General features: G+C 40.0%; 1 protein-coding gene across 1 annotated transcript in view; it reads left to right on the forward strand.

The window, feature by feature from the left end:
• The window catches only part of TTC17 (tetratricopeptide repeat domain 17), an 87,246-nt gene that overhangs the window by 55,511 nt on the left and 14,199 nt on the right, over positions 1 to 17,536 (forward strand). Inside the window, exons 17-20 of the mRNA XM_079788284.1 lie at positions 3,504 to 3,674; positions 11,993 to 12,252; positions 12,720 to 12,873; positions 16,170 to 16,290. Coding sequence (XP_079644410.1) covers positions 3,504 to 3,674; positions 11,993 to 12,252; positions 12,720 to 12,873; positions 16,170 to 16,290 — 706 coding nt within the window. The remainder of the gene's footprint in view (positions 1 to 3,503; positions 3,675 to 11,992; positions 12,253 to 12,719; positions 12,874 to 16,169; positions 16,291 to 17,536) is intronic.

Consider the following 17,536-nt stretch of genomic DNA (forward strand, 5'->3'; position numbering starts at 1 on the left):
TGAGAAAAACCAAACTGCCAGGATTTGAATTAGATGCTAAATGCTTTGCAAGCAAGTATAGAGCATTAAGCACAGAAAAGTGTTCCCATTTTCACCTGGGACCTTGTTATCTAAAGCATTTCATTTAAATTCTTTTTAAAAAATCATATCTCTCAAGGTTAGTCTAAGCCATAGACTCTCCTCATTTTTGCATCAGCAAAAAAATAAGTCATATGCAAGGAAGATGACTTGCTACTTCATAGGTAGGTGTCTTTCCATTTTTCCTTCTCCAACATTTTCTTGTGTTTCTTTAATGAGAACATAATCTCCACCTCTGTGGGGAGACAAGTGATATTTTTCCATGTAAGCAACTTTTTTTAGTTCCCCTTTGAGCTGGAGTAGAACTATTCTATAGTCCAAGGAATGGAAATTCATTCTTCCTGGGGTGCTTCAGTTCTTCCTCAGACAACTGGAAGGGGTGGTTTTGAATTAGACAATTTGGCTTTCTATTATTAGCCAAGATAGTTATGTAAATCATAATCAGAATGCTAAAACAGTCTTTTTAACTGTCACCCTAAGAAAATCAATATTAACGGTCCTCATCTTAAAAGAATATAGTCTTTACTTGATCAGTTTGATTCTGCCTACTTCCAAGAAATATCAGAACATAAACTTCTTACTCTTCTTTTTACTCACCCAGTTCTCCCTGGTCCCCTCCTCTGCCCTCTCTCTCAGAGGTTTTGGCCCCAATTTCCCGAGTTGGAGGATGAGACATCCTTAGAATGCACAAGGTTTGCTTTAGGAGGGTGTCTGGGTTTTGAGGTTGTGCAGGAAGATTAATTTTAACTTTGGGATATTATGCACATCATATCTTATAAGTTGCTTAGGAAGCATTTTAAAATATTCCAGACATTTAAAAAGATGAGACCAATTAAATTTTTATAATGAGAAGAGGGTAGGAGAGAAAAATAAGAGACGCAAAGGTTGGAGGAGGCAATCAACTGCAGAAAACAGTTGGAATTTCCCTGGGTTCCAGTATTAAATGTTTGTCCTTTGCTTTTGTAGTGTTAAGCTTTACTCTACCTGTGTCAAGGTGAAAAAGCTTTAGAAGCTAATTCACCAAAGCTGAAGGCAGGAATATTTGCTGGAAATAACATACGTTTTAAAATTATCAGCATCATTGTCATCATTATTTCCTCTCTGCTTTTAATAGTCATGCTTATTTACATCCCAATTAAGAATTATCTCTTGCCCTGGCCAAGTAACTCGGTTGGTTAGAGTGTCATCATGATATGCCAAGGTTGTGAGTTCAATCCCCAGTCAGGGCACATATAAGCATCAACCAATGAATGCTTAAATAAGTGGAACAACAAATCAATGTTCCTCTCTACTCCTTTCTCTGAAATCAATAAGTAAAAATTGATTAAATGTGCTTCTCTAGACATCCTTTAAAAAGAAGAATTGTCTCTGAGAAGTATGATGTTCTTCATAGTAGACTTTATGCAATTGAGTATGTAGAGTTGTTATCATTGCTCTGTTTTATTTTAATACTCTTATCTGTAGTTTCCCCATACTTACTTACCTGCACACACTCGATGGCGAAGTCAGAAGTGGAGGCAATTCAGCAACCTCAGTACTCTCACAGGAGAATCTGGAGAAAGAAACCAACTATTATTGCTCATGGCTTTTCTATTAGCCCTCCATGGGCACATATAAGCCCACACCCCGGTACCTTCCCTCTCGTCTCCCAAACACAAATCAGAATTCCTGTTCCTGTTGCTTTGCTCAGCGAATCATTTCTCCCTGCCTATAATGCCTTCTCTACGTTTTCTGCTACTGTAGAGGTGTTGACTAGTGGAAACCCATGAGACTTTGTAGTAAGAAGTGATTCAAATCCCAGACCTGCCATTTACTGTTAAGTTACTTAATTTCACTGAGAATCTGTTTTCCTTATCTATAAAATGAAAGTTAATATTTCACAAGGTGTTTTTGAAGACGTAGACGAAAAAGGGCAAAGGAAGCATTCACCAAATATTAGCTTCCTTTCTTGTAGATTCCCCTTTTTAAGTCCTTCCTATTCTTCAAAATTCAAGATCTACCTACTCAAAGCTTATTCTCTGAAGGACCTATTTGGCACAGTATACTACCTCTTTATTGTTTGCTATCTTGTATTTACTGTCTCCCCAAGTTGCTTGCAAGTTTCTTGAGAGCTAAAGCTCTCTTGAAACAGAATCCTGTTTCGATGTAGCCTTGTTGAATATGTAGCCTCAGATATGTGATAGAACTGATTCAAATCCCAGAGCTACCACTTACTGTGTGATGGTGCAGAAATGGAAAGGGACACATGTAGTCTCCTTACTCTAAACTCAGTGAGTTGGGCAAGGTTTTGAGTCCATCATGTTTCCCTGCCACAATAAGGAAATGGCATGGCAAGTGCTTTCCTAAATTGTGGAATCCATAGGGAGTCATCAAAGCCAGAAAGAGACTTCTTGTATTCCCCCTGCTGTAGAAAGCTTGATTGGGAATATATATCTCTTTGAGACAACAGTCTCTGAAAATAAGCTTTTAGAGCATTTTAAATGTCTGGTAAAGGAGAGAAATTACTTACACACTCTTACCCAAAGAGAAATAGGAAAGTTACAGGCTTCCACTGAACATGCATCTACAGCCCATATGCGCATGGAATATAAGCAAGGAAGAGAAGACCTGTTCAGCTAACCAGATCGCTGCTACATCAGACACAACTTCCCCTACCAGAGAAGACCATCAGGTGGGGCTGGACAGCAGCTCTTTTTCCATATTAACATACAATCCCTAAAGGAGTCAAAGCTCTTCAACTCCCTGGCAAAAATGTAAGAGGTCAGGCTCACCATACATATCAAAGTATCTAAGAGTGCTGCGATTTCATTCAAGATCTGAAATTTTATGCTTCAGTGAATCTTTGTGTCCAAGACCAGAACTTGTTTTCCAAAAGAAAAAGTCCCCTTTGTGATATTGCAGCCTTAAAGGTGGACTTTGCTACCACCATCCTCCTTTAAGTCTTTGGTTTTTTCCATTTATAATCCTTTATCTTTCTATATGTCTTTCATTTTAAGTTATGAGACAAAAATACTACATTTCTCTGCTATAATTAAACTATCTCCAGATTTATTTAGGTAGAACGCAAACTTTTTTTATGATGTTTTTGACTTTCAAGGAAATCTTTCACAGTCATTCATTATGTATGGAATGAGACCTTGGGACATGATCTTTGTTGCTACAAACCGTCCTGTCCTGCCCCTCCCCTCCCCCCCAAGTACTTGGTTCTTACTATAGCCTAGCAGGTGAATCTTGAACTTCAGTGCTGAATCTCGAGTCACAGAGGTGATCTGGCTTTGGGCTCTCCAGATCACTGATTTTGTATGTTCTGCTGGAGAAAAACTGACACTGTCACCTTTTTGCTCTTGATGCTTAGGGGCCTTGAGCCATGGGCTGCAGAAGAGCGATGTTTCTAATGTGCTGTATCTGTGTCTCTTGTCATTGAGGTAATTGTCATGAGAAAACCCCGGACAACAACCATGACAAACAGAAATACTTTGACAACGCCCAGTCACTGGATGCTGCTGAAGAAGAGCCCTCTGAGACAGGCACAGAGGAGGACCCCGTACTCTCTGTTGAGAATTCAGGGAGGGACTCAGATGTGCTTAGACTTGAAAGTAAGTTGATTTGACCTGAGCTGTGCTTCTGGGGTAAAATCAACTCTCAGGCTCTAAGGCTTTTCTCTACTCAAGAGTTTGTTTCCTTCTTTTATTACATTGTATTTTCATGAGGGTGACCCTCCAGTGGGGAGGCAGAAGACAAACTATAATGTGAAAATGCTCTTCACATTTCTTTCTTTTTTCTCTGCCTCACTATCTCTTGCTAGAACAAATTTGATATGTTTATATACCAGTCTTCTTAATGTCATTAGTCTATTGAGTAAGTCATTGGAAAAAAAAAAAAGCAAGATAAGTTATATTGACACTAACCCAATACAATGTAAAGATTTGGAATAATGGCATACCTGCCAGGCCCCCCTCCTAAAATCCCATTCTGTGACCACATTTTGAGTCAATTCCATAACTGCCGAAATTACTGACTTGTTTTTAATACTCATCCTACTTAACCACCATTTATTGCATTTGGAACTATGCACAAATCCCCACTTCTTAAATTTCCCTTCTCTCCTCTTGGCTTCTGGGACATCACTTGCTCTTGGTTCTCTTCCTATCTTCAGACATCTTTTTCAATTTCCTTCACTTCTTCACTTTGCCCCTTATTTGTTAAGTTATCCAGGATCTTAACCTTGGTCTTCTTTTCTTATTCCTCTATGTGTTATCTCATGGTGTTTCACATACCTTTGAGTATACCAGTGATTCCATATCTATATTTTCAGCTAAGATATTCTCTGAAACTCTAGATCTCATTTCTTCTTTTTTAGTACTCTCTTTATCTGGATGTGCCACACACTTCAAACTTAACATATCCAAACTTGAACTTGTCCTCATTTTCACCCTGTTTCCTGAATGACTTCTAATTTCTGTATTCCTACTTTCTGTTAATGGCATCGCATCTCACCCAGTCACCACTATACTCAGTCAGCTCCTAAGACCACTTGAATCTTATCTTCATCTCTTCCTTCTCCCCTGCCTAAATCTTCATTTATTCCTTCTCCCCTGCCTAAAGTCAGACTTCTTCATTTCTGCCTGGGCTGTCAGAGTGACCTCTTAGGTTGGTTCCTTGTTATCTAGTCTCTTACTTCAGTCTATGTAAGGTGCTAGAGAGGGAGAGAGAAAGGGAGGGAGGGAAAGGAGGAATAAGAAAGAAAGATAGAAAGAAAGAGAGAAAAAGAGAGAGAGAGACAGAGAGAGAGAGAGAGAATATGAGAATGAGAATACATGTGATGGTACAAGATTTAAAAAGCAGAAGCAACCCCTGTCACCAATTTCTTGTGTATCCAGAGTTTTTTCTAAAATCAGATCTGATCAGGTAAGTTGACTACATTTAAATTCTTCAATAACTCTTTTATTAATAGGGAGAGTCCAAATATCTTAGAATGGGATATGTGATGATTTGCCTCGGTTTCGTCTTTAACTGAGCTACCTACTAGTACTGTATGTGGCAGAAGGGCAAACCTCTCACCATTCCCCTCACATGCAGTGCTGTTTTGAGCCTCCATGTCTTTGCACATGCTGGGAATGGTCCCTGTGTACTCTTTGCTTTACATGGACAACTCCTAAGCAGCTCCAAGATCCAGCTCCAGTGTCACCTCCTCTGTGAAGCATTCACAAAGGACTCCAAGCATTTAGTTGCTGCCTTATTTCCACTTTCTGTCAACCCACATGTCATACAATATTAGTCACTTACCTCCCATCAGACTATAAACTTATTTCCCATCAGATTATAAGCTTCTTATATACCATGTCTTATATAACTTTATATTCCTGTGTACAATAAATATTAATTAAAGTAATAAAACATGGCACTTGCCTTCCTATATAGGTCAGATTAACATATTTGCCAATTACACAATCTTGTTCCCAAGTGAAATTGTATATAAAAAATGATGTCTAAGAGAAGCAATCTAGACCCCAAAGGAGAAGTTGTGACCTTCACATTTGCAGGTTTAGAAAATTAGTTTCATCAGTTCTACCAGAAACTGTTGGGCTTTAAGAAAACTCCCTCCCATTTACTAACTCAAAAAAGATTGGCTCTTAAAACAGACGGTCATTTATTCATTTACAAGGAAGCGACTCCTCTCTGGTGCCTGACAGACTTCTGTCTCTTTCTGGCATCAGGCACCCACACGACCAAATGGACATCAGGAGGTTGCTTAATAAATTTACAGTTAACACAAATGAAACTGAGTCATGTTCAGGGGCGATTTATTCAGTTTATAGAAACAGTCCCTATTTCAATGCAGTACAACTCCCCACTGACCAGAATACTCATGACTACCAAATTAGAGTCCTTGTTCCTAGGACAACTCAAAATAAAACCAAAATCTTGCTCTTTGTCTCCCTGGTGTCTGAATACATCATTGCTTAAGACAGATTATAACCTGGTGCTTACGTTCTTTCGTTCTGTTCCATCGCCCTACTGAGGATAGAGTACAGTTGCCCTCGCTGAGCCTAGGTGTTTCCCAGCTCCCTTCAGCATCGTGCAAACTGTCTCCTGGTGTGGGTTCCTTTTCATAATCTATAATATGGTGATGACTTTTACTAGTTTTACTATTTGTACTTTTTAAAATTTCCTCCAAAGGTATAATACAAAAATTATTTAATGTCTATGCTTGGCTTTTATTATAACACACTATTTGTATTAAAAAATGGAGTGTTTCTGTCTCCGATGACCACATCTTAGGAAGCCCACTGGTCTGAACATGCCAACTGGTACAACTGCAGTCTCCATGGACTTGTCAGTATCTAGGGGAATTTCAGAAGAAGGTACTCCCAGAATTTAGACAAACGGGCGGAAAAAGTTAATACCCTCTCTAGAATCCATAAACTATTATGATAATCACTACCTTTTTGTGGTACTTATAATTTACAAAGTATTATGAATTATGTATTAACCTTATGGATTTTATTACTAAGCCCATCTGATAGATGAGAAAATTGAGACCCAGTGAGCTTAGATACCTTGCCTAAGATATTCAGTAGGTAACATAATTAAAATTATTCTCAGGCCTTCTGATTTCATAAACTGTCCTTCTGCACGTGGTTCTCAGAAGTAGGGGTTTGATGGATTAGAACTCTTATTTTTCAATTGGTAAGGTCATTTTTAAAGAAAAGTAGAATCTGTCATCAACATTATATAACGCAAAGAACATTTTAATGTCAAAAAGGTACAAAGACAATCTCAGAATAAAGATGAGTCTAAGTATCTAGACGTGTGTGTGTTATAACTATATATGTGTTTCTTTGTTTTGAGTACTTTCACTGAGTTCTTTCACTTTTCTATGAATGTGTTGTGCTCTGAAAATCTCTTAAACAGAGGTACCCAGGCTTAACCATGAATCTCCAGGTAGTCTCAGACATGGCAAGATTGTACTGGACTTCTTTTTCTCTTTCTTTTTTCCTTTCTGTTTACTTTTCCCCCAGTTTTTCTTTCTTTTTTTAAATCAGGGCAACATATGCTTCTCTCCACCATAGCCCCTAGTCCCTGTGATTCTAACAGGTTACCTAACGTGGCGCAAACTCAACTGTAAGTTTTCCTGGCACTCTGAGATAGGATTCATCCAAGTGAAAAACCGTGAACTCATTATAAGCCTCACTGGGGTGCTCATAGTCCCTTCATTTCACAATTTTTATTCTACCTTCTTCAGTATAGAAATGGTGCAGGTTAATGAAGATAAAGAAAATAACAGAGATAGGGCTCTCAGTCTCCGTGTTTTCAGTTTATACCATATCATCTGTCCCATGAGCAGCACGCCCAACATTACTTTTTCCTCTTGCTTCAAGCACAATTTAAAACCTTCTGAGATCCTGCTACAGTCCAGACCACTCACCAAACCTGGATTCTGTATTTCTAACTGCTTATTGAATAATGTCTGAAGATATGTTCCTCCATGCATTCTAGCCCAGACTATAAGCTCTATGAGTTATTATATTCCAGGCCTTCGGCACATTGTTAGAGACACAGCAACAAATGTTTTAAAAAGTTAATGAGTAAGCATCTAAAATCTGTCAACTGATGGTGGCGCCGATTCTTGTTGAATCCTCAATTTGGGGTGCAGTGAAGAAGGAAACTATTCAGTGCAAAGAGCTCCTTGGTGATACAGCCCAGGTCTGCTCTGATCTGCTCTGGTGAGACATCTAGCCAGGGAAATGCAATCTTCAGTCTTGGTAGAAAGGGAAAGTGCACTCTTAGAGCCAGAGGTAGCTGGCTTATATGGACAGAAGTCCCTGCCCTGGTCTCTGATTGGTCTGTCCTCATGCAAATGGGGACTACAAATCTTAACAGTTTGATTGGTCCAAGAGGCACTGTCCTGACTGGTCAGAATAGAGTTTCTCTGATTGCTTGGAGCTGCACAGCTCCAATTGCATGGGGAAAGTCCTATTGGTTGAGGTAGGATTCCAGGAACTCCTTTATAGGAGCTGGCTGAGATGGCAGGAACACAGTGCAGGCAGGCAGTTTAGTGCAGACTTCTCCCCGAAGTGCAGTTTGCGTGAGAAGCCCCTGTGTAGAAATGGCTGCTAGACTCTTAAAATTTTAGCCCAGTTAGTTACATTTGGGTTCACAAATCCCAATACTTTATCCTATTGCCCTTTTCTAACTCCATTGTCTTTGTAAACAGCATTCTGTTGTCATATTCACAGATTCCAAAACCACATTCACATAGTAAAAAACCCACTCTTTCACCCTGGCTGGTTTGGCTCAGTGTAGTGTTGGTCCACAGACTGAAGGGTCCTGGGTTTGATTCCAGTCAAGGGCACATACCACGGTTGCAGGCTTGATCCCCGGCACAACCAGGGCCACATGCGGGAGGCAACCAATCGAAGAGTCTGTCTCTCCCCCTCCCTTCCACTCTCTAAAAATCAATGGAAAAATATCCTTAGGTGAGGATTAACAACAATAACAAAAAAAGCCCAACCACTGTTTCACATTAAGCTTTAAAATCTTGAAATCATCTTTGAATTTATCCTATTCTTTATTTTTCTCCATTGAAATTTCCTCACATACCTCTTCCCCTCCCTTTTTAAAAAGTCCCTTTATCCTCACCCTAAGTCAGCCACCCTTTATATAACTCTTATATAGATTATTGAAATGCCCTTCCAATTGGTCTCTTTATCCTCTGTCCTGCTCTCCTTCCTCCCTCCCCACTCCCAAATACACCAACTGATTTACTACTGTAACCTTCACAAATACTATGACTCTCATTTTGTTATTCTTCTGCTTAGCCAACAAGAGGCTCTCTTTACAGTGAATCTTCTTCCAGACTTTCCCAGACATTCTGTGTCTCCCACCTTCCCTGAGTCTCTTATTTGCTGATAGCATCTATATACACTTTTTGTCCTAGTTAACTTGAAATTAGTAGTGCCTGCACATATACCTTCCTTATGCCTGTATCTGTCCATGTGTATGGGTATGTAAGTTTGTACATGCTTTTTTATTGTTGTCACTCTGGGGAGTCCCCTGGCCCTCCATTCTCTCTAAATCCTGCCACACATAGTCTGCCTTCCTTTAGGAAGCATTTTGTGACTACAGTCAAATATATTTTCCCCTTGCAAAAAATATTTGAATGTACTTGTTCTCTTGTTGTTTAATGTGTATAGTTTTGTATCTTCAACTTGATTATAAATTCATTTAATTCCTCAGGGTCAGATTCCTCAGGTTCCTATTCCTTTTGTTCCCACCTACATTGCTCATCTGTGTAGATGGGCACATAGTAGGCTCTAGATAAATGAGGACTGGTTTATTTTTCTTCTAACTCAGCACATTTATGATCTCCCTACTCCTCACCTTTACCATGTAGTGTTCTTTAGGAACTGCTGTCACCCCACCCCAGCAGCCTTTGAAAAGACCTACTGGCTGCCAGCAGCAAAAGCCTGCAGCAAGTTCCAAGCAGAGGAATAACAAGATGAGAGCCATTGTATTTACAAAAGTTAGAGTAGTAAATCAGTTGGTGTATTTGGGAGTGGGGAGGGAGGAAGGAGAGCAGGACAGAGGATAAAGAGACCAAGTTCCATAGTCTCTCTTTATTTGAATATTGATTTTCATCAATGAAAGCTTCTTTCTTTAAGAACTTTTAAATGATATATATTACCTAATGGTAAGGGCACAGGGAACCATTAACCTCTGGAACTCTTTGCAACTAAACAACATAAATGCTTTCTAAATAGTAAGCTAAGCTTCCAAACACAGCATCCATATGCCATTCTAACTGTACATTGGAGAATTAGTTGCCTGCAGCCTCCCTTTGGCCAAAAGCCACTTTCGTTTAAACCCATATTCTTGGCTATGGCCAAATTTGTCAAAAAACCCTTTTCCTTCTCAGGACCAGGTGCAAGCAATCCCATAGTATCCTTAGGAGAAGGAAGGAGAGGAAGCTAAAATACCATGAGGAATACTTAGAGACAACAGTGTTGCTACAAGTCCAATGACAGGTAAATCTCTAAGTTGCTATTTGGGATCCCCATAGCAACCTTGCCCAGCTGCTTTCCTGGGTTAGCTACTGAGAAATTTGTAAATGACCTAATATGCTGCTCATTACACTAAGACATACCTACTTTGCTCACCATTGAGCTGGGTTGACTATACTTTAACACAGAAGTGAAGATGATTAAAAGGTAAACTTTAAAGTTTAAAAAGTTAGCAGGACAAGGAAAAGGCAGGATCTCACAAACCAAATTATTTCTGAGTACCCATTTATTCATCCTGTGCCTACTATGTGTCAGGTAAAATGTTGGACATTCAGGACATAGTAAACAAACAAGATAGAAACTGAAAATTAAAACTGTCAACCCCGCATTTATACTACTTGTCACAAATTTAGGCAAGTAACCAACCATTTTTATCTGAATATTCTAAAGAAAAGCTTTTGCAAACCCCTATTTTACTTTATACTTGTTTCAGAACGCCACTCATCATTATCATCATCATCATCAATAGAAACCAGCAGATTGGTTCAGAAAATCTAAAAGAAACTTCCTTAAAAGGACAGTTGTACATTTTGTAGTCACTTGTTACAAATAGAAGAACCCTATAGCTTTTTCAAGAAAGAATAACAGAGATTTCTGGTGGTACTGACAACGGACCTTCCCATTCTCTGGAGTACAGTGGGGAATGGGAGACAGATGCCACCAGAGGTAAGGGTGACCCTGCATCTTCTGTGAATAGGGCTCAAAGCTTTGCTATTGTTAGCCATGCCTCCTCAGAGACTAATACTATGCATTTCTAAGAGGGTTTACTCACAATCGCTATATAGGTCGATATGGATATATGAAATTCCTGACCATCATCGTTTTAATACCATGTTCTAAATCACCGAACAAGCTAGAATTACCAAGTGAAGATCACTGGAATAATGTAAACTAGCATTTTATGAGCAATCAGCCCCAACCTCTCATGTTGTTCAGTGAGTACATATTACAAAAGCAGACATTTCAGTTTGTTGTTCATTTTTATACCCTTTCTACTTCCAAAAACGGATTAGAGATAATTTGCATAGAACACACAACATAAGATTCAGCCATTAATTCAAAATGACATAAGTAGTAATTTATTTTAAGGAAGACATTCTGTTAAGAAACTCGAGTAATTTTCCCCTAACCTTCCTAGTTAGCTAAGCATAGAGGGGAACTTGTAGGGTTGTGTAGCCTTCAGTGTATAGTAATGGAAATGTAATGACTTCTCAGGAGAAAGAGTCTTTACTCAGCCATTGTGGTGAGTCTTCACATAAGAAACTTGAACAACATAACAATATCTTGATAACCATTTTAGGAAAAAATTGCTATTTTGTTACATTTAGCTATTTTTTATATCAGCCATTAGTGAAAACGGGAACCTTCATGTAGAATGAGGATAATTTCCCATTAAACAAATCATTGTTCACTTAAGGCAATTAGACTATGTGATCTGGACATCCAGCTATGGTATTTCACATGATATTTGAATAAAGCCTGAAGAACCCCACATTAAATAACATAATAAACTATCTTTGCCATGTGTGCCTTATATCTAGTGGTGTTTTTGGAAAAAATACATATATAAAATAGCCATCCCCCTGCTCACTAGGGACATAAGTTGTGACTGCCTGCCATCTTGCTGCTGCCGCCATTGTTCTCAGCCAGGCTCTTGACAAATGCTACATGATAAAGATGATATTTTATTATGAATTTTGAAGATGCCAAATAGTATTTTTATGAAAGTGGGCTAGATAAGTGCCTTTAACCAAAGCCAAAACTTTTCTCAAAAAGCAAGGTTGGAGCCATTCAACCACTTGAGTAAATACTATGTAATTTTTAATAACATGCTGGCACTTGAATTCCAGGTACAGTAGTTGAAGAAAGCAATGGTTCTGATGAGATAGAGAATGCAGATGAAACCAAAATGTCGGAAGAAATCTTGGCTTTGGTGGATGAATTTCAACAGGCCTGGCCTCTGGATGGCTTCGGGGGAGCACTAGAGATGAAAGGGCGGCGTCTGGACTTGCAGGGGATACGGGTACTGAAGAAAGGGCCCCAGGATGGAGTGGCCAAAAGCTCTTGCTATGGAGACTGCAGAAGTGAAGATGATGAAGCAACAGAATGGGTAAGAGTTGCCAACTCAATTCTTTCCAAATTATAGCGCAATCTTTGGGGGAGGGGAACTCCTAGTTTTCAAAGTGTGATGTTTCTCTTGGATATATGGTACTACTTTGCTCCACACTCCAGTCAGCCTTCACGTTGGAATTGTAGTGCGGGAAGCATGTCATGTGACTTACATATTGCCAGCTCTTCCTGGAAGAAGAGGAAATGGGATGGGAGTGAGGCCACACTCAAAGCCTTTATATATGGAACTACCCAGTTCAGACATCTTAATTTTCAGTTTCTTCTGTATATTCTTCAAGGATAGGTTACTATATTTATTTCACTAAACATTTTTTATTTAGACCTTTAAGAATTAAACTGAAGGAGAAAACTTAACCTTACTTAGCACAGGACTGGTTTTTCTTAAAGCCAGTATCCACAGATTTGATCACTGGTCTCACTTGTCCCTAACATGTTTCCATTTCCCAGATCACATTCCAGGTCAAACGTGTGAAGAAACCCAAAGGAGACCATAAAAAGCCTCCTGGGAAAAAGATAGAATCCAATCAAGCAGAAAATGTACATCGCTCCCAAGCAAACCTGGAGATCACTGGCCCAAAGGTGGCATCTCCTGGGCCACAAGGTAAATTTGAATGTTTTATGTGCCAATTTCTTCCTTCAGATTTTACTGTCTTGGTTCTCACAAAGGATATTTTTGTGACTTAAAATTGACGAGAAGGTAATTGGGCTAAGTGAGCAAGAAGCCAGTCATTGATATAAGAAGTTTATTTGGACAGTTTACTTCACTTTTTTACCATTGGCTATTTGGCGTTTATTGTTATTATCTTGAGCTTAAATATCCTATTGATTCTTAACTTGAAAGTCTAGGTTAATATATAAAAATGTGGGTTTAAGACTGACTCCCTGGGCTCAAACACCAGTTTTGCCATTTAGTTCCTTATGCCTCATTTTCCTTGTCTATAAAAATGGGAATAATAATTGTGTCTGTCTTATAGGTTGGTTGTGAGGATTATGAGTTCAAACATGTAAAGTGTTTTAAATGAACCAGGCACATAAGGCTCAGTACATATTTACTACTTAGTAACATTTTTGTGTGTCATGTATCTCTTTAAGTATAAGATAAATGCTTTAGCACTACTCCCCAGGAAAAATGCCAGGGGTGGGGGATGTCTGACCCACAGACCATATATGGCTTGCAAAATCATTTTGTCTGGCTCTGCCAAGGCATGAGGAGTGAGTTCATTAAATGTTTGGCCAAATATAGTTAAGTTGCTAATTTTGTATGGCCCACAAATGATATTATAAATATCCAAATGGCCCTTGGCAGAAAAAAGGCTCCCCACCCCTGTCTAAAGCATGGAAGAGACAAGAGAAGACTGTATCCCAATTTTCAAATAAATATGGATTCTGTCCACTCCAAGTGATAAGCTTCGTGATGAATTCTGACAAAGTTCTAAGCAAATTATATTTTTTAATATATTTTTTATTGATTTCAGAGAGGAAGGGAGGAGATATAGAAACATCAATGATGAGAGAGAATCATTGATTGGCTGCCTCCTGTACGGCCCCTACTGGGGATTAAGCCCGAAACCTGGGCATGTGCCCTGACTGGGAATTGAACTGATGACCTCTTGGTTCCTGGGTCCATGGCTCAACCACTGAGCCACACCCGGCCAGGCCTAAGCAAATTATGAAACAGGTGGTTTGTGAGTCCATGGGGATAAAGTAGAAATCACTAAGGGTCATTGCAGGTTTTCTAAGAACTAATACAACTGAAGCATAACTAATTTCATTCTTTTTTTGGTGAGGGCTCCTAGACTGGAAGACCAGGGAAGTGCAATAGACAGTAGACATAGTGGAACTGGATTTAGTAAAGCATTTACTAGAACCTCTTATAATACCATGTGAACAAGGTGGAGAAATGTGGGCCCAAAGCCTCCCCATTGCCTGCAGGACAAAGTCCAAACTTCCAGTGTAGTGTACAAGACCCTTCGTAACCCAGCCTCTCTCTACCCTTCAGCACCATTCTTTAAACATGCTCTAGTTTTACCTCCTTGCCTTTGCACATACTGTTCCCTCTGCCTGGAATGCCCTCATGCCACCTCAGAGGTGCTAAAATATCACTCATCCTTAAACTTCAAACGCAGATGCCATCTCTTCCTTGGCACCTTCAGGCAGAATTAGTTGCTCTCTCCTCTCTCCAGTTGTTCTGCACCTTCATTCCAGCAAGTATCCTCTCGTGTCCTAATGATTTGTTCATGTTTACCTTCCTCATTAGACTGGGAGCACGAGGTCAGGCTCTCTTATTATTTCTCTCTGTATCCTTCATATCTCAACACAATTCCCAGTCCCTTATAATACATGCTCAACAAATATTTTTCAAGTGAATTTCTTAAATATAAAAGAAAAACAAGCTTAATTGTGAAACGTATTGTTTAAGTCTTTAAGTTATTAATTTAAACAGAGTTCATTTAAAACTCTTCCAAACTTCTTTTCTATTTTATTAAAATCTAAATCTAAAGCCCTGCCTATACATCAAATGATTTTCTGTTGGGGATAAATTCCTACAGTATAAAAAGAGCTGTACAGAACCACAGTTCTCCTTCCTGACCATTCGATTATAATTCCTTCAGAAGAACCCTTCCCAGACAAGACTTAGTTCTGCTTTGTTCTTGGCGACTTGATTTCAGTAAAGGGCCTACACCCAAAAGGTACTACTTGTGAAGGGTATCAGTAAACAGAGGTCTAAAAGTGTTCTGTAACTTTAAATAGCATGGTGATTGGGGGCCTTCATGCTAGTCAACAGACCTGGATATGCAGCCCTCTCTGCTACCTACTAGTCAGGTGGCCTTGGGCAAGTCACTTGATATCTCTGTGTCTCCATTTTCTCACCTGAGAAATGAGGTTTAAAACTTGCCTCATGGTCCTGGACAGGTAGCTCAGTTGGTTAGAGCAGCGGTCACCAACCTTTCGGACCTCATGGATCACGGGTTGGCGACCACTGGGTTAGAGCATGGTCCTGATACACCAAGGTTGCGGGTTTAATTCCTGGTCAGGGCACATATAAGAGTCAACCAATGAATGGATGAATAAGTGGAACAAAAAAAAAAATCAATGTTTCGCTCTCTCTCTCTCCCTCCCTCTCTCTCTCTCTCTGTCTAAAATCAATAAATAATTTTTTAAATTCCTTAAAAACAATACCTAACTCATGAAGTTATGAATGTAAAGCACTTAGCACAGGACCTGAACACACAGTAAGTGCTCTGGAAATAAGTAGCCTCTCATTATCATCATTATTCCCCACCCTGCTCCTTTTCTATACAGCAGTGTTTCTCTACCAGGACTGATTTTGTGCCCCCTCTTACCTGCCCCTCCCCGCCGCCAAGGGACATTTGGCAATATCCAGAGACATTTTTTTTTTGGTCACATCAAGTGGGTAGAGGCCAGGGATGCTGCTAAGTATCCTCCAATGCATAGGACAGTCCCCACAACAAAGCATTATCCAGCCCACGGTGCTCACAGGCCCAGGTAGAGAAACCTGCTTTAGAGGTGTGTTTCTGCTGACTGAGTTAGAGTTCTCTTTAAAATCAAAATGCAGAGGGTTGAAAATTAAGTTTGGTAAGAATGTTAACATCAAAGAACATCTTAACCCTTATCTCATGTTGATTAGTCTGGAATCTAGTGAAGGACTCATTTATTCTCTATCTTGGAGAAGAAGGCTTTGCTCAGAGGGATCTTTATTCCTGTTGCTGTGAATGACAAGATTTTAATTAGCTCTCTATATGGTAGAAATTCTGAAAACTAGAAGAATGACAAGCACCTTTAAAACGCCAGTCTGGATGAAGTAATCACCAAGGCATGAGACACTGGATTCTGTTCCTTTGCAACTGTGTCATTAATGACATGCTTCTTTCCCAGGAAAAAAGCGTGACTACCAGAGTCTGGGATGGCCCAGCCCAGACGAGTGCGTCAAACTCCGCTGGGTAGAGCTGACTGCCATCGTGAGTACCTGGCTTGCAGTTTCTTCAAAAAACATTGAGTGAGTATCTTAAACCTCCCCCTTTTCCCTGGCATTCGTGTACCAGTGACCGCCCTGGGCCTCAGCGACATCCTGATGCCCTCTTTTGTCAGAAGCTGTGAGCAGAGGTGGTGCATTAGCCAGGCAGGAAGAGTTGGTGGTTCAGAGGATGACCATTGCTGACCACAGCCCACAGATGGGCGCAGCCAGTGCACTGAACAGTCATTGTGCCCCATTCTCAGTGCCTTTGCCCACACTTTTGTAACTTACCCAGATTTACTTAGGATTGAAGACTGGGTCCCTCTCTTTTAGAAGCATGAAACCTAAAGTCTCACTGACGTCATGCACTTGAAAAAGGAGTCGGGCAAATCTGGATTTACAAACACCTTCCAAGACATATGGCTGCCTCTCTGAGAACTTCTTTTTCCTCCTCAGACACTTGTTCAAGTGTTGGGAGTTCCCCAGGATTTACCACTAAGCCTTTATAATCACCCTAGTCAGACTGATCAACTCTCAGAACTTCTAGCAGTTTGTTTTCTATTTTTTATTCCTACTAAGTGCCTCTAGCAGTGCTTAGGCCAGAAATTTGGGAGTTATCCTTAACAATCCTCCACCTTACCCCTCGAATCCAGTCAGTTACCACTTCTTATCATTTCTACCTGATGAGTGTTTTGCAAAACCATCTGCTTTTCTCCACCTCCATTGCTGCCTCCTTAAATCAGATCACCATCATCTCCGCTTACATTCATTCGGTGTCTCCTGCTGGTCCTCTTGCTTTATTTCCTCTTGGCTCTATTCAATCCACTCTCCCCACAGTGCTCAGAATTCTTCCTCAATTATAAGTCAGTTCTTCAAACGCTCTACTTTGTACTGCTCTTTCCAGTGGTCCGCACTGTCAGTCTGCTCCTGTGCGTCTCTCCGTCTCCAACTCTGTCCTCTCTCCCATCACGGCCCTCATATGGGATGTCTCCTTTGCTATGTCCTTACCACCTTCTACCTGCCTGGTTAATGCATACTCATCCTTCTGGTCTCGCTTAAATCTTACTTCCTCGGGGAACAAACTCTTCACTATCTCCCTCCTCCATCATGTAGAGGAAACAGACACCCTCCTGTGGTGTGGCGCTGACATTGTACCACGTTTTTGTCTTTTATAACTTAGCGCATCTGCAACAGTTAAGTCCCTCACAAGACTATGAGCACCATAACAGGGGGGCTGGGTGTGTGTTGTTAATTATGATAGCCCTGGCATTAAATAGCTAGAAATAAA

This window comes from Cnephaeus nilssonii (genome assembly GCF_951640355.1).
Source record: "Cnephaeus nilssonii genome assembly, chromosome: 13".
Lineage (NCBI taxonomy): Eukaryota > Metazoa > Chordata > Mammalia > Chiroptera > Vespertilionidae > Cnephaeus > Cnephaeus nilssonii.